The sequence below is a fragment of the Sprattus sprattus genome (assembly GCF_963457725.1).
Source record: "Sprattus sprattus genome assembly, chromosome: 3".
Taxonomy (NCBI): Eukaryota; Metazoa; Chordata; class Actinopteri; order Clupeiformes; family Clupeidae; genus Sprattus; species Sprattus sprattus.
Window position 1 is genome coordinate 30,016,347 of NC_137922.1, and position 26,625 is coordinate 30,042,971.

General features: G+C 42.2%; 1 protein-coding gene across 1 annotated transcript in view; it reads left to right on the plus strand.

Annotated features, from left to right (window-relative positions):
- The first annotated feature begins 7,827 nt into the window (after window positions 1-7,827).
- The window catches only part of fasn (fatty acid synthase), a 30,357-nt gene continuing 11,559 nt past the window's right edge, over window positions 7,828-26,625 (plus strand). Inside the window, exons 1-29 of the mRNA XM_080834014.1 lie at window positions 7,828-8,004; window positions 11,299-11,438; window positions 12,257-12,409; window positions 12,519-12,692; window positions 12,801-13,001; window positions 13,272-13,394; window positions 14,034-14,149; window positions 14,894-15,028; window positions 15,259-15,733; window positions 15,944-16,131; window positions 16,338-16,527; window positions 17,367-17,461; window positions 17,593-17,727; window positions 18,433-18,636; window positions 18,816-18,931; window positions 19,983-20,158; window positions 20,415-20,606; window positions 20,736-20,816; window positions 20,957-21,136; window positions 21,288-21,467; window positions 21,722-21,925; window positions 22,915-23,228; window positions 23,653-24,036; window positions 24,507-24,671; window positions 24,914-25,029; window positions 25,337-25,491; window positions 25,638-25,841; window positions 26,027-26,177; window positions 26,411-26,589. Coding sequence (XP_080690140.1) covers window positions 11,312-11,438; window positions 12,257-12,409; window positions 12,519-12,692; window positions 12,801-13,001; window positions 13,272-13,394; window positions 14,034-14,149; window positions 14,894-15,028; window positions 15,259-15,733; window positions 15,944-16,131; window positions 16,338-16,527; window positions 17,367-17,461; window positions 17,593-17,727; window positions 18,433-18,636; window positions 18,816-18,931; window positions 19,983-20,158; window positions 20,415-20,606; window positions 20,736-20,816; window positions 20,957-21,136; window positions 21,288-21,467; window positions 21,722-21,925; window positions 22,915-23,228; window positions 23,653-24,036; window positions 24,507-24,671; window positions 24,914-25,029; window positions 25,337-25,491; window positions 25,638-25,841; window positions 26,027-26,177; window positions 26,411-26,589 — 5,113 coding nt within the window. The 5' untranslated portion in view covers window positions 7,828-8,004; window positions 11,299-11,311. The remainder of the gene's footprint in view (window positions 8,005-11,298; window positions 11,439-12,256; window positions 12,410-12,518; window positions 12,693-12,800; window positions 13,002-13,271; window positions 13,395-14,033; window positions 14,150-14,893; window positions 15,029-15,258; window positions 15,734-15,943; window positions 16,132-16,337; window positions 16,528-17,366; window positions 17,462-17,592; window positions 17,728-18,432; window positions 18,637-18,815; window positions 18,932-19,982; window positions 20,159-20,414; window positions 20,607-20,735; window positions 20,817-20,956; window positions 21,137-21,287; window positions 21,468-21,721; window positions 21,926-22,914; window positions 23,229-23,652; window positions 24,037-24,506; window positions 24,672-24,913; window positions 25,030-25,336; window positions 25,492-25,637; window positions 25,842-26,026; window positions 26,178-26,410; window positions 26,590-26,625) is intronic.

Consider the following 26,625-nt stretch of genomic DNA (forward strand, 5'->3'; position numbering starts at 1 on the left):
AACTCCACTCTACTTGCAGTATACACTATGTATCTACGCGTGCAAATGTAAATGTTGACACAAACTCCACTCTACTTGCAGTATACACTATGTATCTACACGTGCAAATGTAAATGTTGACACAAAATCCACTCCATAACCCTCCAAACCATACTCAATGAGTAGGCCTACTGTTCATTGCCTACATAGCCAGGGAGAAGCATTGGAGGACCGTGGAACTATTTTAGATGCATGAGAAAACAATTTAATTCCAAAACAATACATTGTCTCAAAGCGCTTTAAAAACCCCAGAGCCTCGACCCCCTTAGAGCAAGCACAATGGCAACAGGAGCACAGAGAACTCCCTGTTAGTCAGGAAGGAACCTTAAGCAGAACCACGACACATAGGGCACAAAGAATTTCATTACTGATAAATGCTGTTTATGAGTATATGATAATAAACTTGAACTTGAACTAGGGGGGGACCCATCTGCTTGAGGTCGGCTGGGAGGAGATAGGAAAGGGGTGGGGGTGGGGGTGGGGGGAGGGGTTGTGTGGCAGAAGGGGAAGGGAAACAGCAAGTATTAGATGTACACAGCATGCATATACAGTGGGGAAAATAAGTATTTGAACCCCTGCCGATTTCGCAAGTTTGGCCACTTGCAAAGAAATGTGTGATCTAGAATTTAAATGGTAGGTGTATTTCAACAGTGAGAAACAGAATATATCAACAAAAAAATCCAGAAAACTGCATTTTATTAGATTTAAGACTTTATTTGCATTTGATGCAAATCAAGTATTTGAACCCCCAAGCAAACAGCAAGAATTCTGGCTCCCAATGACCAGTTATGTGCCCAAGAAGCACACAGATTAGTCCTCATTAGGTCTAACAAGGTATACCTGATCTCAACTGGTGACCTGTATAAAAGAAACCTGTCCAAAGAATCATACTTCACACCTTCAACCTCACCACCATGGGCAAGACCAAAGAGTTGTCCAAGGACGTCAGAGATAAGATTGTAGACCTGCACAAGGCTGGAATGGGCTACAAAACCATTGGCAAGCAGCTTGGTGAGAAGCAGACAACTATTGGTGCGATTATTCATAAATGGAAGCAACACCAAACAACTGTCAATCGCTCTAGGTCTGGGGCTCCATGCAAGATATCCCCTCATGCGGTGTCGGTGATCATCCAAAAGGTGTAAAATAACCCCAGAACTACACAGGGGGAGCTTGTGAATGATCTCAAGGCAGCTGGGACCACAGTCTCCAAGAAAACCATTGGCAACACACTCAACCCGTAATTCTTCGAAGTATTGCAGCATTCGCAAGGTCCTCCTGCTCAAGGAAGCACATGCACAGGGCCATCTGAAGTTTGCCAATGAACACTTGAATGATTCTAAGGAGGATTGGGAGACAGGATGTGTTCAGATGAGACCAAAATCAAGCTCTTTGGCATCAACTAGACTTGCCGCATTTGAAGGGGGAAGAATGCTGAATATGACACCATCCCCAAACATGGTGGTGGAAACATTGTGCTATGGGCTGTTTCTCTGCCAAGGGTACAGGACGACTCCACCGGATCGAGGGGACTATGGATGGGGCCATGTAACGTGGAATATTGGGCTTGAACCCCATTCCCTCATTCCCTCCCATTGAAAACGCAACTTTAAGGATTTGGAGAGGATCTGCAAAGAGGAGTGGACCAAAATCCCTCCTGAGATGTGTGTAAACCTGGTGACCAACTACAAGAAATGTCTGACGTCTGTGCTTGCCAACAAGGGTTATTCCACCAAGTACTAAGTCATGTTTTGCTAGGGGTTCAAATACTTATTTTCTGCATCAAATGCAAATAAAGTTTCTCACTGTTAAAATACACCTACCATTACAATTCTAGATCACACATTTGTTTGCAAGTGGCCAAACTTGCGAAATCGGCAGGGGTTCAAATACTTATTTTCCCTACTGTATATATACAAACATCATATGATATGTATACAAACATTATGGTATCGTACATGATGCATACAAAAACAGCTTAGTGTGTAAACAGTGTGCTAATAGGGTTACTGTTACAGGGGTAGAAACAGAAGAACACAAGTAGAAACTGAAAACCGAAAAGCAGAAAAGTCAGTGTTGGCAATAATAATATGTATTGCATATATATGCTAGCATAGGGTATGGGGTAGAGTAAGTGTACAGCAGTACACTGGTAATGGGTGCATATGGGCCAAGGGTTCCAGCAGCGTCCCATCGCAAAGATTGTCTCTTCTATCTCCGCTAGTCTAGACTAAGTGAGTGGGTAGAGTTTGGCTGTCAATATGCATAGATGAGAAGCAGTGATGGGCAGGAGCAATGTTTACACATCCATCAGCATTAGGATCATGCTATAAGTGAGAGAAAAACATTTTGTTAGGAGACATCAATTTGATAAACAGCTAAGGAGATCTTTGTATTATGTGTGAGTCAAATAGGAGGTCTAGGTTGATAGTTACAGCAAGGTTTTTAATGCTAGTACTAGGTGTTAATGGGATTTGGGATGCCATCGAGTGTGGGTAGATGGCTAGATTATGTAATTCTCAATTGCAAGGGGTGTACAAGCATAACCTCAGTTTCATCCGAGTTAAGAAGTTAGCCATCCAAGATTGTACTTGTAAGCAGGTTTCTATCTTGGGTAGGTGTACAATTTCATCAGGGTTCATCAAAAAACACTTACCTGCTGTGAAGTGTTAATGGTGTTTAGATGTGGGAACACTGTGTGCTTAGAATGTGTCCTAGAATGTGGCCTAGAATGTTGCATAGAATGTTGCCTAGTTTCGGTGCCTGTACTTGGACCTGTTTTGTTGAAGACAGACAATCTCCTCCCTTCGAGCCACAAGTAAAGTCTTTACCATGTCAATAGAAGAACTACTGAAGGGGTGGGTGGTGCTGTGACCCTGGGCATCTGGTGCTCTGGGCCTGAAGGCAGCCTGATGCAAGTGAGCTTGCAAAACTGACCTAGTTGATGTTTTATCAGGTTGGGAGTGATGGTGACATGATCAGTGCCCCTAAAAGTAACCCATAGGTGAAATGTTCTGTGAGACAGGAGATATTAAAGAGAACACAGTCAGCATTTCCAGTTGTTTCCAATTCAAGCAACAGTACATGAGAAGCACCATGCTGTATCTGGGGTATATTTTCAGAGTATCTCTTGCCTGAATGCACTGTTACTTGTATAATAGTAATTTCCCAATTTCTTTGTATGCAAATACAATGACAATAAAGGCTTTTCTATTCTATTCTATTTCAAATTGTTTGTAGCAGTTCACATGATTTACTTGTAGTTTTATTCAAGATTGGTTACATGTTTCTTTCCATTTCATCAATGTTTATTTGATTGTTGGGCATGGAATTGTATTATTCTGTTAAACAGAAGCGGCTTAAGGAAGGAGACAATAGACAAATGAATACTATTACAATGGAGCACAGGGCAATGGACATGGACATTATAGTACTGTAGAACATAATGCATCACAATGGGAAGTTTCACTTCATTGTAATACAGAGGTGTATGCCGATGAGGAAGTTACCATTGGCTGGTGGTCAGGTCAAGTCAAATCACTTTTATTTAAATAGCACATTTGAAATTCAATTCAATTCAATTCAATTTTATTTGTATAGCGCCATAACAATACAATTGCCTCTCGGCGCTTAACAGAGCCCAGAGCCTGAACCCCCTTAGTGCATGCACAACGGCAACAGGGGCAAGGAAAAACTCCCTGTTGGGCAGGAAGAAACCTTAAGCAGAACCACGGCACATAAGGGGGGACCCATCTGCTTGAGGTCGGCCGGGTGGAGACAGGAAGGTGGGACGGGGAAGGGGGGAAGGGGAAGGGTAGTGTGGCAGAAGGGGAAAGGAAGCAACAGGGGCAATACACAGCCAGCATTTGGTCACTGGACATATGTGTACATACATCTGGTGGTAAATACATGATACAGACAAGGCCAGATTACTGTGGCAATAGGGTTACTGTTACAGGGGTAGGGGATGTAGGGACAGAGAAACAATTCGGTGGAGGCAATAATGTATATTGTACATAAATGCTAGCATAGGGTATTGGGTAGAGTAGGTGTACGGCAATGCAGTGGCGGTGGGTGCGGTTGGCCGAGGGTTTCTCTAGGTAGACCAGGTAGAGAGACTACGTGCAGAGTGGTGGGGGTGGGGAGGGAAGGTTCCACTTCCATCAGCGATTGGAACACGCCTGGCTCCGGGGAGGCAGTGGACCTTGCAGGGGCCGCTTGTTGAAGGGGGGGGTGTGGACATCTCGGACCATGGAGCTGCCGATGACCAGAGTGGGGGTCGTCACATCCAGCGGGAGAAGTCGTCAAGGGGATGATGACTGAGTTGAGGGCCCAGGATGGGGAGCAGGGTGGCGTGGGCGATGCTGGTGTTGCTCTGGAGCCGGTCTGCAGGGGCAGAAATGTTCAACCAATGTGCTTTTTGGTCAAAGCAAATAAATTGACAAAACAAATATTCATGATCAAGAAGAATTAAAAAACAAGAGTTTCCAAATATTAAAAAGAAAAACATAAAAGTGAAAAGAAAAAAAGACGATATGATAAACGACTAAAATAAATACACATGAGTAAAAGGAAAAGTAATTAAAAAACATGGTAAGAAAAAGGTAAAGAAATGCATCAGAGAAATAAAACCAAGTACACAACACATAATGACAATTAGAGTGTATACAAAATAACTGGCTTTAACAGAGGAGTAGGGGGCTATTCCATGATTGAGCCTTTACTGTTGTTAGTCCTAAATCACCCTTTGATTTTAAGACCTGGGTAAAACTAGTAAAAGCTCATTAGAGGGTCTTGAATCCCTTGATGGGACATAAGGGGTCAAAAGATTTAAAATATAGATAATAATGTCAGTGAACTAGTTGGTCAAGTGAAAGTAAAGTAACACCAGACAAAAAAGTTAGGCCATTTATAAAAATATACATATTTCATGACAATAATTTAAAATAAATCTGGTTAATGTTGTTCCATAATCTATCTACATTTTGAGATCCATTTTCTCTTCTGTATCTGGGATGGATGTTTGTGTCATCATATGAATTTCTGCACAGTATTGGCACAGTGGCAAGCTTGTCAGACGACTGGTGGCTTTGTGTGTCTTGGTCAAAACCCAAGAGCTTTGCAATCAAGAGACCACAGGGCAAAATCTGAGCTCTTGCAATCCATGGAGGTTGCTTCACTGTACCCAATGTGACCCTGTGTTCTAAGTCAAAGATGACATGATGTGTTTCAAGGCTTGTTGTTACTGTCTGCCGAGAGAATGGAACTAAATGTAGCATTTTGGGAGTTAGGTTATACATCAAGATTACAAAGAGGTGGTTGTGAAGTCTAAATGAGCTTTGGTCTTTTAAAACATAACTGCATTTTGAAAATTGAAATTGGTTAGCTAATTTAACATAGCTTGTTGGTCACAGAACAGAATTGCTGCCACAATTCACAGTGTCCTGGTAGATCATTTTAGCTAGGATGAAGACCACATGCATTCAATGTATTATTTAGCATAGAAAACAATTAAATTGTGTATTTCTTAATGTTAAATTAAACTCACTGTAGAACCTCTGATAGAAAGGGCTGTCTTTGCTGTTGTCTTTCTGTGTCTTACTAACATGTCTTATTAATCTGTTGTGACCCACATCTATCTTCTCCCTTGTACAAAGATCACTGCTTTGCACCACCCAAGAATGTGATTGGTTTACCTTTCACTAATTGATGTAGTTATATGAAAAGGCCAACCTCATCACCCTCCTGCTGTAGATATAAGGCTTTTACATTTCATGACATCAGCAAAGTTGCACCACCCTCACTTAACCAAAACCAACCAGTGAGGCAAACTAACACAAAAAGGTGCTCAACCAACTATAGTATTATGCCTTTTCACACATTTTAAAGTTGGAAACATCAAAGTTTTAACATGTATCATAGCTTGTAATGAATTAATTTGGCCCAAATAAAAATGTAAAAAGACACAATAATCTGAATGTAGGCCTACACCACATTCTAACTTTGCGTGTTTAACTCATGGAAGGTTCACCCATAGAGCAAACTGCAATCTGACACACATGGGGTATTCCATATTCCACACATTCGGTATTCGGTATTCCACACATATTGGTAATGTACCAATTGTTCCCTTTTCTTCTACTTTCTCTCATACCCCCCTTCTTCTGGTCACTCACTTAATTCTCAACACTCACCATACCAGTATACTCCCCATACCTGTCTTATCTACTGGGGAGATGAGGAGGCATGTTATTAGCCATCTGGTTGCCTTAAGGACAAACTAGAGGGTGTATATTGAGAGCCCCACTATACAAATAAATTAGGTGGAGTTGAATTGAATGCGACTGTTAAAATCTTTATGTTAAAATAAATGATTCACTTAAAGTTAACTACAGGTTGAGAGACCCACAATTACAGTGTAAATGTATTTTCTTTTCCAGGACACCCAGTCTTCAGACTACAGTTCAATGAGGGCTGTGAAGAAAAATCAGAGTTGATTACCAACACTGTTGTCCCCAGAATTCAGTGCAACACATCAAACCAGGAGAGACCAAAGCAAGCAAGGGTGATGCACAAAGACAAAAAGACAAGGGCTCCTGCAAAGAGAGCGGAGATAAGGAATTACAACATTAAAGACTAATATAATATCTATTGGGAGAGATTGTCTCAGCTTTGTCTTTATATTTTGTAGGCTAAACAATAAACCTCCATCTAAAAATGAATGTTAGCTCTGATATGATGCAGGTTAAGAGTAAAAACAAAAGATTAAACTAACAATGTTGGGTTATTGGTTGAAGTCTGTAGGTCTATGGTGCAAACAGTGGCACTGTTGTAGCCTTTTAATTCATTTTTTGTAATAATTTGATAGCAGCTATTTTCTGTAATACAATTTATAAGGTATTCATACTAATTTAATGGACTTGAATGTATGTACAAGTGAATCATTCATATTCACGTCTGCAGTTCTATGAACTCCAGTAACCTTGTGGTGGCAAATTACGTCACCAGCTGAGTGAAGCTCCACCTCCCACGGTGTCATCACATCACCCTATCACCTAGCAACACCCTTATATTCACTGTGATTGGACGAATGGACACACCTCCATTTTTGGATTCGTTCACTTTTCACCAACTCAGAATAAACAGTTGAATTGACAAAAGTGCCATTTTCCCCCTATTATGCTTACAAGTGCATTGCATTCATTTACAATGACAAAATCATACAATTAATATAGGATATCTGAATAACATAGACTGATATATTCCATCTTTACAAATGTGTCTACTGCCATTTGATTATGATTCGAAGTAGTCAAATTATGAAAACTGAAATGCTACGGTCATAATTTTGTATCTTTAACACTATTTCAAAATCGACAGTTTTACCACGATGACAAATATGAACCTACCGAAGTGCACCACTTAATAGTCTTACACACGAGTTTGCCTCCACCAGTTTCGAAATGCAGTCAGTATTGGTCTGTTGATATAGGCATCCTCTTACTTCATAACACCTTGAACGTGAAGGCAAGACTGAACATGTAATGTGTCTGTCACAAGCGCAGATTTCCTAAATGAACTCAAGTAACCCACCCTAGACATTTCAGATTTTGAATGAGACTGCGGGACTGTGGGCAATCACCCCATCTTTGGCTGGGTATGCGAGGCCATCCTCCTCTCCTATTGGACTGTGCTGCACAGCCAAGTTGTCAGCCCATGTGGCGTGGCTTCAGAGCATGTCAGCCATTTAAATTAAGCAGTGAAAGAATCAAATCAGCAAGACACATTTTGAGGTGTAGGATTAGTTCTGTCAAGGAAAGGCTTCAGCGAGATGAAGTGACAGAGCTAGGGTAAAAAGCGAAGACAGGATTATTACTGAGTTCTCATCAACTCGCTTCAATAACGTTACAGTTTCTGCAGGAAAGGATATTTCAAGATCTGTCAAGTGCCGTTAACTCTTCACAGGTAAGTAAGTGGCGTTATCTGTAACTTCCGTCTGTCTAACTTTTTAAGTGAGAGTATAGTAAGCATACTAGGTTCTTCAGCGATACAAATGTACCGGTGTAATGCGCCCCTAAAAACACCCTCATTTGACAGTAGCCAGCTACTCTTTGCGTCTAGGGTTGCATACGCAATGGGTACCGGGCGTTAGCTTGCTTAATTTGATGGCGAGAGGTGACATTGTTGTCTGGATCTAACATTATGCAGCTAACGTTAGTGGGGCAACGTTGAACGCCTGTAAACACTTTGGATGTAGCATGATGTGGCGGACAGGACCACGGGCTTGCTAGTTTCTGACGCAGACCAACCTTGAAGCCAAAGGGATGACATTTTTTTTCCTTTTCTGCGGTTGAGACCGTTGTCGTGTGTAACAAACCACTGATGCACTTGTTAAAATGGCCTACTTGCAAGCTGGAAAGCTAACACTAGCCGTTGTTCGTGGTGCATATTAGAACTGGAGGCAGTGGGGTAGGTCAATGTCGTGGCGCTGGCTAAGTTAAATTACATTCATGTGATCATGAGTTAAGCTATGTTGCTGTATTGGCTGTATAAAATAAGTCTGAAACGTCAAGGCAGTCTATGAATTTGATCTATCTAATCCGACCCGCCTTGCAGCTCAGATCGGACTTGAAGGCCATCCTTGTACAGTAGGCGATCATAGTCATGATGCGGATTCTTATCATTTTGAAGCTGGTTTGTCACTTCACTTCAAGACTAGGATGTGTTGGTACTGAGCAAACGCTTTATGTCTTAAATATCTACTGTGATTTAAATTGTAGTGATAATAGTGATCATTTAATTTTATTTCCACCACTCCTTCAAACTATCAGTGAACTATCAACTACGTAGTTAAATAAGGCCCGACGTAGCCAGTGTTTTGCGATGTACAGTCATCATTCTGATATAGGGGAATGACCTATAGCGTGGCCTTATCAATTTTTTTTGCTATCAAATAATGCTTAATTTGCAGCCATTCTAAATAGGTCTTGTTGAAGATCCCTTTTACAAATGTTCCACTTAAGCAAACACACATACTGCACTGTGGTTCACAGATGACATCAAGCAGTCCTTCAGGATCTTTGCAATTGTTCTGCATCTCACAAATGTTCTTTTCTGCAATACAAAGTGACAAATGTCTGCTCTCTGGCTGATATTAATCTTTGGTTTTAATGGCCAATCTCGGATATGCCTTTTTCTTTGGAACTGTCTTGAAGGTCAGCATTAAATGAGCCTTTTAATGGTTGAAGATAAGACTGCTTTTTGTGGATACAATTGATTAAAGTTGCGAGCTGAGGAACTTAGAAGGTTGTGAAAGTGCCCAAACAGGTCCACACCACCTTTATTCAGCCGATACCAGAGTATGCCAGCCCAGTGTGGGAAGGTCTTCCATAAATTCTTTATGAATTGGAAGCTTTTCAGAAACGTCATCAGTCATTCCTACTTCCTCATACCCATCTGTCCATCAAGTACTGTGAGCTGCATTGTTTTGTATGAAAGGTGCTATTCAAATAAAGTGTATTATTATATCTAGCTGCCAGACGTAATGAAGTGTCTGTGCATACCTTTTTGAACTTGTTTCAGGATGACTCATCTCCGCTGTGGGTCTTCGTCTCATTCTCACTCCTAGTTCCAATCTGGAGTTTTTGTGACAACAAGTAGGACTGAAAGGCCCAAACTTTCCTCCATTCCAAGTGCTCCTAAGATGTATCTAGAAATCTATGTTCCTTTTAAAACAATTCCTTTTTATACATTTTAGTTTTGGCAAATTTGAGGTAATAATGTGTTGTTACCTGCTAAATTGAAACTAAATAGATTCATCTAATGGACTTTTTTCAATTTAAGGCCGTTGTCAGCCCAAGGCTTTACCTCGTTCTTAAACCAGATGTTTATTGAGAGTACATTGATAAGATGCTGAGGGATTTGATACTTTGAGGTATGCTTTGAGTCAGTATCCTGTTGCAGAAACCAACATCTCATAGGCTTCAGTTTCTTGACTGACTACATGGCATTTGCATCCTAAATTGTAAATGTAATTCTTCTTCTATATGTATGATGTTTCTTGTGCCACTGGCTGCTGGAAAAACCCACAACAGAACAGACAAACAGGTTTTCCCCCATTAAATGCTGCTCCTGTTTTCTCCAAAGACACACTTTATGATAGCAGCTGAAGGCCATGATCTTGCTGACCATGATACTCTAAATGCTAATAGGCCCGGCTCCAACTATCTTGTCGTGGCTATAGACAAAGGCCCAAATCCAGTCTAATAGGCCTGGCACCACGCCCCTGGTGTGGCTGAGACTAGGGGTAGAGAGCCATTGATATGGGCTAGTATGTGAAACCTACCAATAACACAACACAACTGCATGTTTTGACTTTTGTCATTGGTAAAGTTTCCCTCTCATCCATCTAGGTAGACTTTGTGCAAAAAGGCACTGCACAGTGGAATGGTGCACCACCACGCCTGTGTCCGTTCAATCTTTCGCAACATGTCGTCTTGACTTCTGCATTTACCCTTAACAGTCAATTCTTAATAACACTTCAGTCATTGGAAATGCTGTGATCCTTTGTGGACATCAAATGTGGTTAATTCAGATCCTTTGTCAGTTGCTTAGGCCTTAGAGGACTCTATTTCTGGTGAGTGTTAACACAACATAGGCAAATAATTCATCAGCTTCTGGAACTGTCATGAGGTGACCATCCTGAATGTTGAAATGCTTTAGAAGTCCTGATGAATCCAGTATGGCCTAATGAGTTAATATTAGACTATGTTCTTAAACTTTAAGGTGGAAGGATGCCCACACTTGCTTAAGCAATAAATACTTTTACTTTTTTTTTTGCTGCAGTGGTTCTATTTCCTACTTTTCACTTAAAAAAACAACTAAATCTTTCTCAGGGGTGCCCAGACTTTTGCATACAACTGTACTTTTGTTATCAACTATTATTTTTGTATCAAAAGATTATTGATTGCATAATAAAGAAAAGTCAATGTAATTTACTCAATACAAAATATCGTGTAGGTATCAGATCTGTTGGACATAATGCCGCATTTTATAAAGTCCAAGAGTTCAAGTGAATGTTATTTTTTGCCATAATATCTTATTAAGGACCCTACACATTGTAAAGCCAGACATTTTGTTAATGTTGTTGACTTATACCAAAACTGTATGCAAGCACAAAGGATCAGGAGGGACATGTGAGACTTGATGATGTCGATATCTTGCAATCTGACTAATAACTGATTTTCTCCCACTACACAGCACTTTTGACAACATGGAGGATATCGTCATAGCCGGGATATCAGGGCGACTTCCTGAATCCAACAATTTAGAAGAATTCTGGGAGAACCTTTTTAATTGTGTCGATATGGTTACAGAGGATGACAGACGGTGGAAGCCAGGTTAGTAAAGACATTTAAGTTTGGAAGAGGACATTACGGCTCATTCAGAGGATGCTTCAACGGAGACGCATCCCAATTCACTTTGACTGGGGTGACACCATGCATTGCTGTACTGAATTGTGGTCGCATTACGTTGCGTTGCTTACGCCAAAAGTTGAGAAAAGTTCAACTTTTCAAGTGGCAACACATGCGTCAGCCAATCAAATCGCATTCATGCAAATAAGCCAGTGCAGACGCTAGCCAATTCAATTGCATTTATGCTAATATCCAAAGAGCGCAACTCTGAACAAAACAGATGGTGGACCAAACTCCTAAGATGGTTGTAATGATACATGAAAGTAATTTGTTTGACTTCTTTTTGCTTAGAGTTTTTGAAAGTTACAGAGAAAAACCCTGTTATTGTATCTGAACAATACATCTAAAGTGATTTGCGAGGCGTCTGAGCCACTTATCTAATGTTAGCATTGGTTTGATTGGTTGTTGACCTGTCAATCTCACTATAAATGTCTCCGTTATTGACACAACCCCATGCGCCAGACACGCCCACTGTCATCTGTAAACGCAACACATACCGTCTGAATCCACCCTCACATACCGTCTGAATCCACCATCACACACCGTCTAAATCCACCATCAGTGTTTCGTTATGGTTACTGTTCGCTGAAACACACAAATAATGAACTCTCTTCTGGTAGTCAGGTTCTTGGTCACCTGATTATAGATTGAACTAACTTAAAAAGGTTTTGTGTTTCTAATTCTTCTACAAAAACAGATATCACTTTCATTGATGTTTGAAAAAATCTTTCTTCCTTGTCTAGGTGTATATGGGCTGCCCCGCCGAAATGGCAAACTGAAAGAGATTGACCGGTTTGATGCTGCCTTCTTCGGTGTGCACCCCAAGCAGGCCCACACTATGGATCCTCAGCTCCGACTCATGCTAGAAATCTCATATGAAGCCATCGTAGATGGAGGTGAGGAGAATGATGTAGATGGTGGTGAAGTCAGATTAAAAATACTCCACCTGGAAAACCATTTATGATCATCTCTCTTGAATATCTGTTTTTCTTTGGACTTGCTCAGGTATAAACCCTTTGACAATGCGCGGCTCTAAGACTGGAGTGTATATTGGTGTCAGCGGCTCCGAGGCTGGCGAGGCCTTCAGTAGAGATCCAGAGGAGTTGCTGGGATACAGCATGACTGGTTGCCAACGTGCCATGTTTGCGAATCGTATTTCCTACTTTTTTGACTTCAATGGTAAGGTTTTGTTTATTTGACCAACATCTAACATCTCTGATTGCTCGAATTTAAAGCAGAAGTGGAACATTTTTGTGGAAAATCAGATAATGTGTTTTTGCATTGTAGGTCCCAGTACAGCCATTGACACAGCTTGCTCTTCAAGTCTCCTGGCTCTGGAGAATGCTTTTAATGCCATCCGTCATGGACACTGTGAGGCTGCACTGGTGGGTGGAGTCAACCTGCTCCTGAAGCCCAACACCTCAGTGCAGTTCATGAAGCTAGGCATGCTAAGTCCAGAGGGAACCTGCAAGTCGTTTGACTCCTCAGGTACCTCTTCATTCATTACTGACTACTGCAACATTCAAAAAGCAAAGGATTACTCTAGTCAACCAAAGGGCTAGACAGTCTATAGTGCCCTTGTACTATACTTACTGTATATTAAAATCTAGTTTATGATTTGTACATCAGCATTGCTGTTCACCACTGCATTCCTTATCTTGTTATTAATTACTGGCTGTGTCTGTCTGTATGTCTGTCTGTTTTCTGTCTGTGTGTCTGTCTGTCTGTCTTCTGTCTGTCTGTCTGTCTGTCTGTCAGGAAATGGTTACTGTCGGTCTGAAGCGGCAGTTGCGGTGCTGCTGACTCGGCGGTCTGCTGCCAAGAGAGTCTATGCTACAGTGCTCAATGCAGGAAACAACACTGATGGCTACAAAGAGCAAGGTACTAAAATTATACTTTTTCTCGGTTTCCATTCTGAGAATGAATACAAATGTTTTTCACAGGCTGATTTATTTATTTATTTATTTATTTATTTATTTATTTATTTATTTCAACCCAAGAAGTTAAAAAAAATGTAATTGCTGGTAACAGGCCTTAGAATTCACAATTATATTTGAAGACTGACTTAATCCCCCATTCTGCTTTTCATTGGTGTTCATCAAATACACATTTTTAAACGTATTTCTTGATGGTTCTGAAACCTTTTAAGACGGTTTAAAATCTCTAGGATTAAGTAATGTACATAGAAGTCTTGAAGTGAATACAACTTTTATTCTTTTGTGGAACATCCACAGATTTTTGTCTCACTTTTAGTGACACTCAACTGTATATTTGACATAGTAGCAATTTTTTTAGCCTATAAACACCATATTAACACCAACATGCTATTCAAAATGGTTTTCAAGCTAAATGTAGGGTCACATGACCAAGGAATGGTTGCCCAGATACAGGTTGTGGACCCACTAGTAGTGTAGTTTATACGGTCAGTGTTTAGAACGGGGGTAGTTTTCCTCTGATTTGCCACTGTCCCAATTAGACATGGTCCTACAGCAGAGACTAATGTTAATGTGATGCTTGCAGGTGTAACCTTCCCCTCAGGAGAGATGCAACAGCGTCTGGTTCGATCCCTCTATCAGGAGGCCGGTGTCTCCCCAGAGCAGGTGGAGTACATTGAGGCCCATGGTACTGGCACCAAGGTAAATACAAATACACAGAACTTTACTTACAAGTCTAACTCTCATCTACAATCCAAGCAGTAATGATCAGTATGAGCCATGAAAAAAGAACATGCATCCTCACCACAAGTCATGGTGGTAGGTCATGTACAGAGTAGCGTAGCATTGGAGGGGCAGGTAGGGTGGCTGCCCCACACCCAAGGTCACAAAGGGGCCCTATCTGCTAGATTGATCATGCAGTTTTGTTGTTAAGTTGAATATTTTGAATAATTTTAGTTTGTGTCTTGATTGCGGCAAAAAAGTCAGACCATGTCTGTGTCCTGTGGTTGAGTCCATCCCCTTAGTGCCCACTTAATAGCCTCTGCCTGAGCCCAATGTAGTTGGATGATGAGGACCATTTACACAGTAAAACAGTTCTGCATCTGCATGCACTCATTTTTATATAAGTGTATTTACCTGTTTACTGTTTGTAATATGTAATATATCTAAAATGTTAAAGATTTATAATTTTTATGTAATTTTCATGTATTGGTTCAGTATTATGTCCGTATGACCATGAACTCACCCTAATACTTGAATTCAACCTGACCACAACTCAAACTCAAATTAAACGAAGCTAAATTATACCCAACCCACTACTTGATCCGCTTACTTGATAAAGCTCATTCAAAACATCCTGGTTTACGATCAACTACCCCTTCCTCTTTGGTACCCAGTAAAGTACACTGCAGTTTCTCACTGAGTTTTGCCCATTCATTTCCTCAGGTGGGTGATCCTCAAGAGGTGAACGGTATTGTGGGTGTCTTCTGTCAGGAAGAGCGTAAGCCTTTGCTGATCGGCTCTACCAAATCCAACATGGGCCACCCAGAGCCTGCCTCTGGTTTGGCTGCTCTTGCCAAGGTAAGCCTATATGCTTTTTGTTTTTAAACGTCAAGTTCTGCAATTTCAGATGCCTTTTCAGGTATTTTTTTGCTATTTTCAGCAATGTAATCTTTACCGAAGCAGGCTCCATTGTGGTGACTTAGTATTTAGTTTATGAACAGATATTTTATTATAACAAATAAGACGTTCACTTGGGTATTTTTTCATCAATATAACCTAGACCTTGTGCTCCGTTCATCTCTGCACAGGTGATCTTGTCTCTGGAGCATGGCATGTGGGCTCCAAATATCCATTACCAGAATGCCAATCCAGACATCCCAGCGCTGGTTGATGGGCGTCTACAAGTGGTGACTAAGCCTACTCCCACAATGGGTGGCATTGTGGGCATAAACTCCTTTGGCTTTGGTGGATCCAACGTGCATGTAATCTTGCAACCCCCTACGTCAAGGATCTCGCCTACATCCAAAATCAATTCACAGTCTTCCCAGCTGCCAAAACTGGTGCAGGTATGCGGCCGCACTGAAAAAGCTGTGGATGAACTTCTCCTCCAGGCCAAAAAATCAGCTGAGGACCAGAGTTTCTTGAACCTGTTGAATGAGGTGTCAGGCATGCCCACGGCCAGCATGCCTTACAGGGGCTATGCACTCACTGGAACAGAAACGGATAGCCGTGAGATAAACCAGACCTCACCTGCACCACGACCCCTCTGGTATATTTGCTCAGGTGATGTACAACAATGAAGCCCCATCTTGTTTGTTTTGTCTAAAATTTGAATCTAAAAAAAATACAATGATATCGGGATATGGTCAAGGATGTTTATCATGTCTGGTTTCTATCTAAATACCTTAGGTCTGTGTATGTATTTTAACTAAATACCTGAGATCTTTGTGTGTGTTTTAACTAAATACCTGAGGTCGTCTGTGTGTTCCTCAGGCATGGGCACCCAGTGGGCAGGCATGGGCCGTAGTCTGATGCAGCTCCAGGTGTTCAGGGACTCCATCCTGCGCTCCGACGTGGCTCTGAAGGACACGGGTCTGTGTATCTCAAAGCTGCTCATGGAGTCGGACGAGACCACCTTTGAGGACACCGTCCATGCCTTCGTGGGCCTGGCAGCTATTCAGGTATGGAAATGTATATGGAATCACACTAGCTCATTGTTTTGGGTCTCAGTGGCTGACATGAAAAGAGTGTTACGCTAAAGTACTTAATTATAGCAATTTATCTGTAGTATGAATGCATAAGAAGATTAAGACCGCATTATGCCTAACATCTTGGGTAATTTGGAAAGGAATTTTGTGAACTGAAAGAATAATTTCAATCCTTCCAGATTGCCCAGATTGACATGCTGAAGAACATGGGCCTTCAGCCAGATGGGATCGTAGGGCACTCTGTAGGGGAGCTGGCCTGTGGATATGCTGATGAGTCGCTGAGTCACACCGAGGCCATACTAGCTGCTTACTGGAGGGGGCGCTGCATCAAGGAAGCCAACCTCCCCCCCGGGGGCATGGCTGCTGTCGGTAAGGAGTCAGACACGTGCTCAACACAAAGATGGAGTAAAGTGCTCAACACATAGATGGTCCAGCTTGTGTTATTGCAGGAGTGCAGTGTGATTGTGTCTTCTATACAGTTGCATCTTCTATACAGTATCATTTTATCCGTTGTATGTTTGGATTTGGACTACAGCATTTTCAATCAACTCTTGGCTAAGTTTATCAGTACATCATGAAATATAAAGTGAAATACGTTTTGTAATAAAAGATTGAAAGATTTAGTGATGTAAGTAATAATTGATTGATATGTGGATTCATGGATGGATATATTGATAGATATGATCATTTAAGATCCTCTATCTATAATACCCTTTCTGTAAGAAGTCCTGACAAATACTAAACCTCCTTAGTTTTTCTTAAATGAAACGGCCTTTGTGACCAATTTCTTCAGTACGTAGCTTGTATACAACAACAGAAATGACTTATTGAATTATTGTAGCACGAACTATGTGTTTTTGCTAGCACAAGGGATTTTGGAATCTACCGATTTTTCTTGCTGCCCCTGTTTCAGAAAATAATAATAATAACAATAAAGAAGAAAAGTCAGAACAATCTGTCAGACAACACAGTTTACGTTCTGCTATTAAGATAAGATAAGAAACTTGTATTAACCTTTATTATAGTTCCCTTATCTAATTAAGATTAACTGACTCGCGCTTTACATGAGAAGTTTGCAATAAGTCACTGCATACATCTGGATATGACTGCAGACCTGAAGCACCACACCATTGAGCCTGACCTCATGAGGTCATGTCTGAGTTAGAGAAGCCTTCTTTTAATCATCTTTTCTTGTTCTTGCTCGTCAGGTCTCACATGGGAAGAGTGTAAGGCCCAGTGTCCACAGGGCGTGGTCCCTGCCTGCCACAACGCTGAGGACACGGTCACCATCTCAGGGCCTCAGGTACCCAAAGGCTCTTTATTCTGTCTCGGGCTGAAGAGGATGCTGAGACATTATGTACTGGACAGAACCATGTGCATGTGAGATCTAACTATGCTCAAATCTGACTGTCTTCTCTGTCTGTCCGTCCACAGGAGGCCGTCAGTAAGTTTGTAGCAGAGCTGAAGGAGACTGGTGTTTTCGCCAAAGAGGTGCGGAGTGCTGGTGTGGCCTTCCACTCTTACTACATGGCCTCCATCGCACCCAACCTCCTGGCCGCTCTGCAGAGGGTAAGTAACCCAAGCAGAAGAGTACATGTACAGAAAGGGAGTTGTGTTGAGGAGGGCGTTCTGTGGAGACTTTGCAGAGGGTGAGTGAAACAAGCAGGAGAGTACATGCACAGAAAAGGAGTTGTGTTGAGGAGGGTTTTCTGCGTAGACTATGCAGGCACAACCAACTCAATGCCGCAGACAGGGAACACAATTATGCAGTAGAAGTCATCAAGCCCTTCGCTAATGAAGTGAGACACCATAGTAATATTCAGTTTTGATTTTTACATTGTAGTACTGACTCCGTTTAGACCACTGATCAACGTATTCTCCACGTTACCGTTCCAAAGGAACCTAATGTCTCTCTGTGTATTGTCAGGGAGGAAAATGAGGTTTCATCAAACTGAGTACTTGAAGGAGGCCAATGAGGCCTAGCTTATCTCAGTGGCTAACGGATAAGCATGTTGAAGCGGTCATCAGTAACCTGTTGTGAATGAGGTTGAAGGGGTCATCAGTAACCTGTTGTGAATGTTGTTGAAGCCGTCATCAGTTACCTGATGTGAATGTGGTTGAAGCCGTCATCATAACCTGTTGTGAATGTGGTTGAAGCCGTCATCAATAGCCTGTTGTGAATGTGGTTGAAGCAGTCATCAGTAATCTGTTGTGAATGTGAATGTGGTTGAAGCCGTCATCAGTAACCTGCTGTGAATGTGAATGTGGTTGCAGGTTATTAAGAGCCCTAAGCCGCGCTCCCCCCGTTGGATAAGCACCTCGATCCCTAAAGAAGATTGGGAGAGCCCCCTTGCACTCTACTCCTCTGCTGAGTACCATGTCAACAACCTGGTGTGCCCCGTGCTCTTCCAGGAGGCCCTGGGGTCCGTTCCAGACAACGCTGTGGTGGTGGAAATAGCACCTCATGCTCTTCTCCAGGTCAGAATATATATATAAATGCATTCTGTTTCCTTGGAATTTTGTCCAGTGTTCAATTTCCATTGCATATAGGAAATAATGTAACAAGGGATTTATTTGTTAATATCAAACCAGCGTCCCACATGTTCATAGTCTAGTTAATGCTGATGATGAACACAATGTTGTCTTGTGACTTTCAGGCCATCCTGAAACGCAGCCTCAAGCCTACCTGTGCCATTCTTCCCCTGATGAAGAGAGGCCATGCAAACAACCTGGAGTTCTTCTTGTCTCATATCGGCAAAGTCTACATGCACGGGTTGGTAAACTCGTCTCAAGCCTAATGAGCTCAAAATCGTATGAGTGTCCATACATCACAGATTTATCACAAGTTAATCACACATTTTTTCCTGTTGTACAAATTGTAAAAAGGAAAAATTCCCGGTGTTGATATTTTTAGCAACATGGGAGTGGAAAAGGCAACAGCATATTTCTCTTTTTCAAAATAAATATAAATGATAGTAAACTCAAGCCCAACAGGTGACGCATGGCAAGAACAGATAGGCACACTGTCTAGAATTACTCAGTTGTATTACTTCACTGATTAGGATCATGGATAGACTGTACACTCATTCACTAACTAACTAGGGCTGACTAAGCTATCTGCATTAATTGTGTGCTTAGCAAGCAGATTGGATTTAGAACAAGACATACTTCAGTATTATACACACATACTAGAACTATACTATATATATATATATATATATATATATATATATATATACATACTAGTACTTAACTATTATTTTTCACCTTAACTATTATAAGTCACATTGACGTGTGTAATGAATATTAAACAGGAAAATGTTGATGTTAAAACTGGCAACTGAGTGTGTACATGTGTGGATTACACAATGTACAAATGAAAGTGAAGAGTAGTTGGAAGTCATTCCAGTCCTGTACCCAGGGTTTCTTCAAAAACCAGAAAGTTTCATATGAACTTGAAATTACTTCCTCTGCCTCTTTTTTTATATGTGTATAGAGAGAGAGAGAGAGAGAGAGAGAGAGAGAGAGAGAGAGAGAGAGAGAGAGAGAGAGAGAGAGAGAGAGAGAGAGAGAGAGAGAGAGAGAGAGAGAGAGAGAGAGAGAGAGAGAGAGAGAGAGAGAGAGAGAGAGAGAGAGAGAGAGAGAGAGAGAGAGAGAGAGAGAGAGAGAGAGAGAGAGAGAGAGAGAGAGAGAGAGAGAGAGAGAGAGAGAGAGAGAGAGAGAGAGAGAGAGAGAGAGAGAGAGAGAGAGAGAGAGAGAGAGAGAGAGAGAGATGTGCGTGTGTGTGTGTGAATATTTCATTTTTTTTATTATTATTTCTATAGCATCAATTTGGACAGCAACAAGCTGTTCCCAGCCCTGGAATACCCAGTTCCTGCAGGGACTACTCAGATCTCCCCATACATCTCATGGGACCATTCCCAAGTGTGGGACGTGCCCAAGGCTGAGGACTTCCCCTCAGGATCTGGAGGCTCCTCCTCCGCTGTAGTCTACAACATTGGTGAGACTAGCTGACCGATCAACAGCTTTGTGAGATGGAAATACATATTTGAATACCTTTCATGTGCATCAACTCTGACATTAAAAGATTATTTTAAAATATTTGAGATCAGAATTTACAATGGTCATCTTCGCTATCTTTCTGATGCCAGAAGTTGAATTGAAATGTTTAGAGGATGCAGTCAACTAAAGGTAGAAGCGTCTACCTCTTGAAACATTGTTTCTGTAACATGTGTGGTTTCTCACCCTTTATTCAGATCTGAACCCTGAGTCTCCAGAGTCCTATCTGGAGGGCCACTGCATTGACGGCCGTGTTCTGTACCCCGCCACGGGCTACCTGGCGCTGGCCTGGAGAACCCTGATCAGGAGCTTGGGCACAGTGATGGAGCAGACACCCGTGATCTTCCAGGATGTCACCATTCACAATGCCACCATCCTGCCCAAGGAGGGTGAGACGGACCATATCTTTTGAAGTTTTGGAGTGTTGTCCAGTATGCGTGGTCCAGTGAAGACATAGACATGATCTAGAGAAGTGAAGGTATGACCTGCTAAACACTTTATTACTTGGTGGGTTACAGGCTCTGTTCAGCTGGAGGTGAGGCTCATGCCTGTGACCAATCGCTTTGAGGTGTCTGAGAATGGAACCCTGGCTGTCAGCGGTGAGTCACACACAGCAGAACGGACCCTGTTCATAGTCAAATCACACACAGACACACAACAGAACGGACTCTGTTCATAGTCAAATCTCGTAATCCCACGTTGAGGAAACCAGTGGTTGATTGCTTCTTCCCCTCAATAGGCAAAATCAGTCTTCTTGAGGATTCTGCATTGGACTACTTCCACTCTCAGCTGGATCAGGCCGTGAACACTGGGAAGCAGGATCCCAAACTGACGTCTGGTGACATCTATAAAGAGCTGCGGCTTCGTGGTTATGACTACCGCGGAACCTTCCGGGGCATCTTGGAGTCTAATGGTGCTGGTAAGTTCCTTAGTGCCTTAAACCATTACATATTAATTAAGACACATTTAATGGAGAAAATGGGAAGAATTAGAAATGTAATATTTCTGCTGTAGCGATTAATCAGTGTAATGATCATCTTTTGTGATCTGTCTCTGACGGGCTGTTCTAGGTGACCAGGGGAAATTGGAATGGACCGGGAACTGGGTCACTTTTCTAGACACCATGTTGCAGATGATTGTAGTGGGTTTGTCTGGTCGCAGTCTCCGCCTGCCCACGCGAATCCGCTCTGTCTATCTGGACCCTACATGGCACAACAAGACTGTGCAAGACTACACCAATGACAAGAAAGGTACATAAGGCATTTTGTTGTATATTTCTTGTTTATATTGTACATTTGTAAATGCCATTACATTTATATGTGAATCAGGAAAAACATTTGTGAATGGCCTGACATTTATTTTTGAATTCTAAAACTATTGTAAGTCCAAAGAGTTGCTTTCCATCTCCATTTTCCAACACTGCCTTCAATTTAGTTTCAAGTTCACCCAGCAGGTTTCAGTTTAGGTGTTAATGAAAGTTCTGCCTTCTCTCCCGCCTCATCAGCTGTGGATGTGTACGTCAACCGCTGCCTGGACAACATCACTGCAGGTGGGGTACAGATCTGTGGTCTCCATGCCACCGTGGCCCCCCGTCGCCAGCAGCAACAAAGAGCAGCAACACTAGAGGAGTTTGTGTTTGTTCCCTACTGCCAGACCGACTGCTTGGATACTAATGAGACGCTCAGAGAACAGATGAACGGCTGTAAAGGTAAGCAGTCATGATCTAAAGTTCATATACTTCACTGATGAGGATACAATGCAATAATATGCACTGCAATGACAACTATGATAACAACTTTGACTTGATCTGCGTTTACACTGTCTGGTCAAAGCGACCCAATTCTGATTTTTTTTTTTTTTAACACATGTGCTCGGCTAACCGCTAGCTAGTTGACATGTTCTAGCTATTAAAAGTGTGTTATTGTCCACAAAAGCGTTTAGTGTTTCGGAGGACAATTTATATTTTACCCATGATGGGGGGGGGGGGGGGGTTGGGTTTCCTGATCCCCGGTCCCTTAAAGGGCTTTCTGGCCATAGCTTGTGTTGTTGTTTTGTTTGTGTCCATGGCAGTGCCAGCTGGTTGTTTACTTTCGTTTCCAAAACCCTACCAAACCCTGTTGTGCAAAAGAAGTTAATTCAAGTGTTAAAGTGATCAAAAGCCTGTGTTGACACTTGTTTGAGAAGATGGAAGCAGGAGGTCAAAATTGGATATTGACAAAAAATCTGAACCGGTCATCAACAACCATCAAGACCTGCAGTGGAAACACTGTAGTCTTTGGCTTTTTTAAATTTTATTTTAGTGTACTCTTCTAGTTCAGTTTCTGTTAATCAAAAGAATAGTTCAATAGTGCAGTTACAATTAAACATTTCTCTTGATTTCATTTCACTTCAGTGTACTTCTTTTGCCCAAAAATGCAACTGGTCTGGGTTTTGTGAGCTCATGAATGCGGTTCATAATGAAATGTGTAGAGTTCAACATTACTAGGGCTTTAAACGCAATGTTGCTTTATTTCACCATTATTTTTATCAATAAATTAGTTCTAGATCATGGATTTAAACATTTAGGATTTAGAATGGCTGGTATTTACTTTTTGATTGAAAAACAATGTGAAATACTTACCCCCTGGAACACTATTTGCACATCCTCATATTGTCTGTGGGTTTGTGCGTGTGCGTGTGTTTGTGTGTGTTTTGTAGTCCTCATCAAGCGTCTCCAAGGAAAGCTCCGCCATCAGGGTGTGAAGATCTCCATCCCAGGCCTGGAGGATGTCAGTGAGGCTGCTTTGAATGACACGCAGATGGACGAGGGATTGCTAAGGCTGCTGTCAGAACTTTGTGGTCTGGAACTGAATGGCAACCTGCAGTCTGAGCTGGAGCTGACTGTAGAAAAGGAACGCAACTGCCTCCTCACTGACCCTCTACTTAATGGCCTGCTGGACTCCCAGCCGTTGAGACACTGTCTGGACACAGTCCTGGAGAACAGCACCCCTGGAAGAGTTAAAGTGATTGAGGTCAGTGAGCTATGATGTACATCTTCCCTCCTTATGATGTATGTCAGGGGATTTTAAATAACAGACTACAATGTTTGAACAATATGTACTAGTTGCTACTGCCTCAGTAAATTCCTACCATGAATACCCTTTCTTTCTATAGAATGCCATTCCATTCATCCTGTCTATCAGCCCAAGTATGATTCAGAGCAACAATGCTCCTATTTGTCAGAATTTGCCATACACCATTGATTAAAGCCTTTTCAGAACTCCATGTACAAATCATTAAATGTGTCATGTGTAATTAACATACACATCATTCACCCTTTTTGTGTTTTGCCTACCAGAGAAGTTTTGAAGGAACTCTGAGTAACTCTGTCCACCCTTCTCTCTTGTTTGAAGGAACTCTGAGTAACTCTGTCCACCCTTCTCTCTTGTTTGTCAGGTGATGTCTGGTGAGGGTGGCATGTTCTCTCGTGCTGTGGACCTTCTGAACATTCAGCCCATGCTGCAGGTGGACTACACAGCCTCAGACGCCTCCGCTGATCTGCTGGCTCCTCTCCAGGGTTCCTTGGATGAGATTGGGGTTTCCTCAGCTGTGTGGGACCCCACGAAGGGTGCAGCAACTGGGGCTCTGACGAAGGCTGATGTAGTCATCTACAACTGTGTCTTGAGTGATATTTCTTCAGTGGAAATGATGGAAAACCTAGCTTCAGCTGCCAGAGATGGGGGATTTGTGTTACTGCACACCTTATTAAAGGGAGACACACTGGGAGACACACTGGCCTTCCTCACCTCTCAAAAGGACCAGAAGGATCTACTGACACAGGTACAGTATATAGAGCTTTCAAATACCAGAAGGGTCTACTGACACGGGTACAGTACATAGAGCTTTCAAAGACCAGAAGGGTCTACTGACACAGGAACATTATATAGAGCTTTCAAATACCAGAAGGGTCTACTGACACAGGAACAGTATATAGAGCTTTCAAATACCAGAAGGGTCTACTGACACAGGAACAGTCCATAGAGCTTTCATATGTAGATCTGAATTCAGGGTTACATTCTGGTCACATTACTGACTGACGGTGAGAGTGAGGCCCCTACATCAGTCTCCATCCTGCCATGACTATGCCACCAGAATTAATTAATTAAGTTGTTCTAATGTGCAGACATATAAAAAGTGTATTTTTAAAGGCTATTCTTTTGACTGGACTTTTATTAATGTAATGTTGGTAGTGTATAGACTTGATCTGTTGATGCATGAGAATAACCCCTGTTGTGTTGACTTCACTGCAGGCTGAATGGGAGAAATTGATTGATCAGGCTTCTCTTAATGTCGTCGCTATGAAGAAGTCCTTCTATGGCACAGTTCTGTTCCTGTGTCGCAAGCGGACCTCTAGCAAGCAGCCTGTTTTCCTATCTGTGGATAACATGGATTACAAATGGGTGGAGACTCTACAGGTATGATGAGTCAGATATCCACATCACATCATTTGAGTTGGAGTGGAGAGTAATGTATCAGGCTCTGAAACAGTATCCAAAAAGGAAATATTGTCTTCTGGTCACAGGCTTTAAGATCAGTTCTCATTAATGAGGAAGCCCATGTACGATCATTTAATGTTTTTGCATGCTACTTTCTGTTTACAACCAACCATAGCCCTGTTGCTGGAGCAGTTAATTAATTATTAATTCCTTCCTCCCAGAGTACATTGGCTGAGACCTCAGATGATACTCTGTGGCTCAGTGCCACCCAGAGCCACAATGGTGTCGTTGGTATGGTCAACTGCCTCAGACAAGAACCAGGTGGCAACCGCATCAGGTGATGTCCGTTATGCATTACTGCTCTTTATCATAATAAAATGACACTGCCACAAGAAATGAATGTTGACTACAAATTATCAGTAGAGTGTTTGAGTAGTTTAGCCTTTGAACCTTATCTGCTTTTTAAAGATTCACAACTTGAGTTTTAGTGATTTTGTTACCTCATTTATGAAATAGGAAGAAGGGTAACCCAGCTCCAGCAGTAGAACTCTTTGACTTGATTAGGATGACGCACACCAACTACAGTCTACTACTTGGAGTGGCTGTACCATGCTTAACTTGCTTCTTGTCTTCGCTTTCGGTAGGTGCGCATTCGTGTCGAACCTCAGTGAATCTTCCACCATCCCCTCCCTCCTGCCGACCACCAAAGAGATGCAGGTCGTGATGGAGGGAGACCTGGCCATGAATGTGTCTCGTGACGGAGTCTGGGGGGCGTTCAGACACCAGCTCATTCCACAAAGTATTGATCTGTATTTGCATCATTCACTGCATGCATACAAAAATGAAAGAAAAGTAATGAAAAGAAAGTCAACTGTAATTTATAATAACACACCTGTTACTAAGTTTATACTGAGCATTTGTGCTTCTGTATTGTGCTCTTCGCAGAGCTAGAGGAAGAGCAGACGGAGCAGGCCTATGTCAATGTGCTGACCCGTGGAGACCTGTCATCTCTGCGCTGGATCACCTCACCCCTGCGATACTTCGTGCCCTCCGACCCCAACGTGCAGTTATGTCAAGTCTACTATGCCTCGCTCAACTTCCGTGACATCATGTTGGCTACAGGGAAACTGCCACCAGATGCCATCCCTGGTAGGACTCTCTCCCGCTGTTCTCTTCTCATTTGTTTGCCTCTTCTAATTGTTTTCATATTTTTTACTTTTTGTTTAAAAAAACTGATTATTATTTGTATTATTATTATTTAGACATACATTACTTCTTGTCATATACTTTCAGTTTTGGAACGGTAGGCTGAAAACATTCTTCCTCTTTTGCAGGTGACCTGGCCCTTCAGCAGTGCATGCTTGGAATGGAGTTCTCTGGGCAGGACCCCAGTGGCCGTCGTGTGATGGGTCTTCTGCCTGCTAAAGGCCTGGCCACATGTGTGGATGCAGACACACGCTTCCTGTGGGATGTGCCGTCTCCCTGGTGAGAGAGCCATGAGCATAGGCACTACGCATGAAACATCCAATGGTTCTATTCTGTTTCGGGATCCAAAGTAATGGCCATATGCCCACAGTAGAAATTTAACTTATCACAATGCAAACTTGGTCAAACACCTTTCAACACGGTCAGGCTGTTTTCAACACCAGACTTGTGGCCTCCATGTTGTTTTCTCTTCTTCTTCTCTATATTTACCCACCAAACCTAATGTGCTTCAGGACCCTGGAGCAGGCCGCTTCCGTGCCAGTGGTGTATGCCACTGCATACTACGCCCTTGTGGTCCGCGGCCGCCTGCGGATCGGAGAAAGTGTGCTCATCCACTCCGGCTCGGGTGGGGTGGGCCAGGCTGCTATTGCTATCGCCCTTAGCATGCAGTGCCAGGTCTACACTACCGTGGGTGAGTACAATCTCACCTTGTCTCATCAACACATGA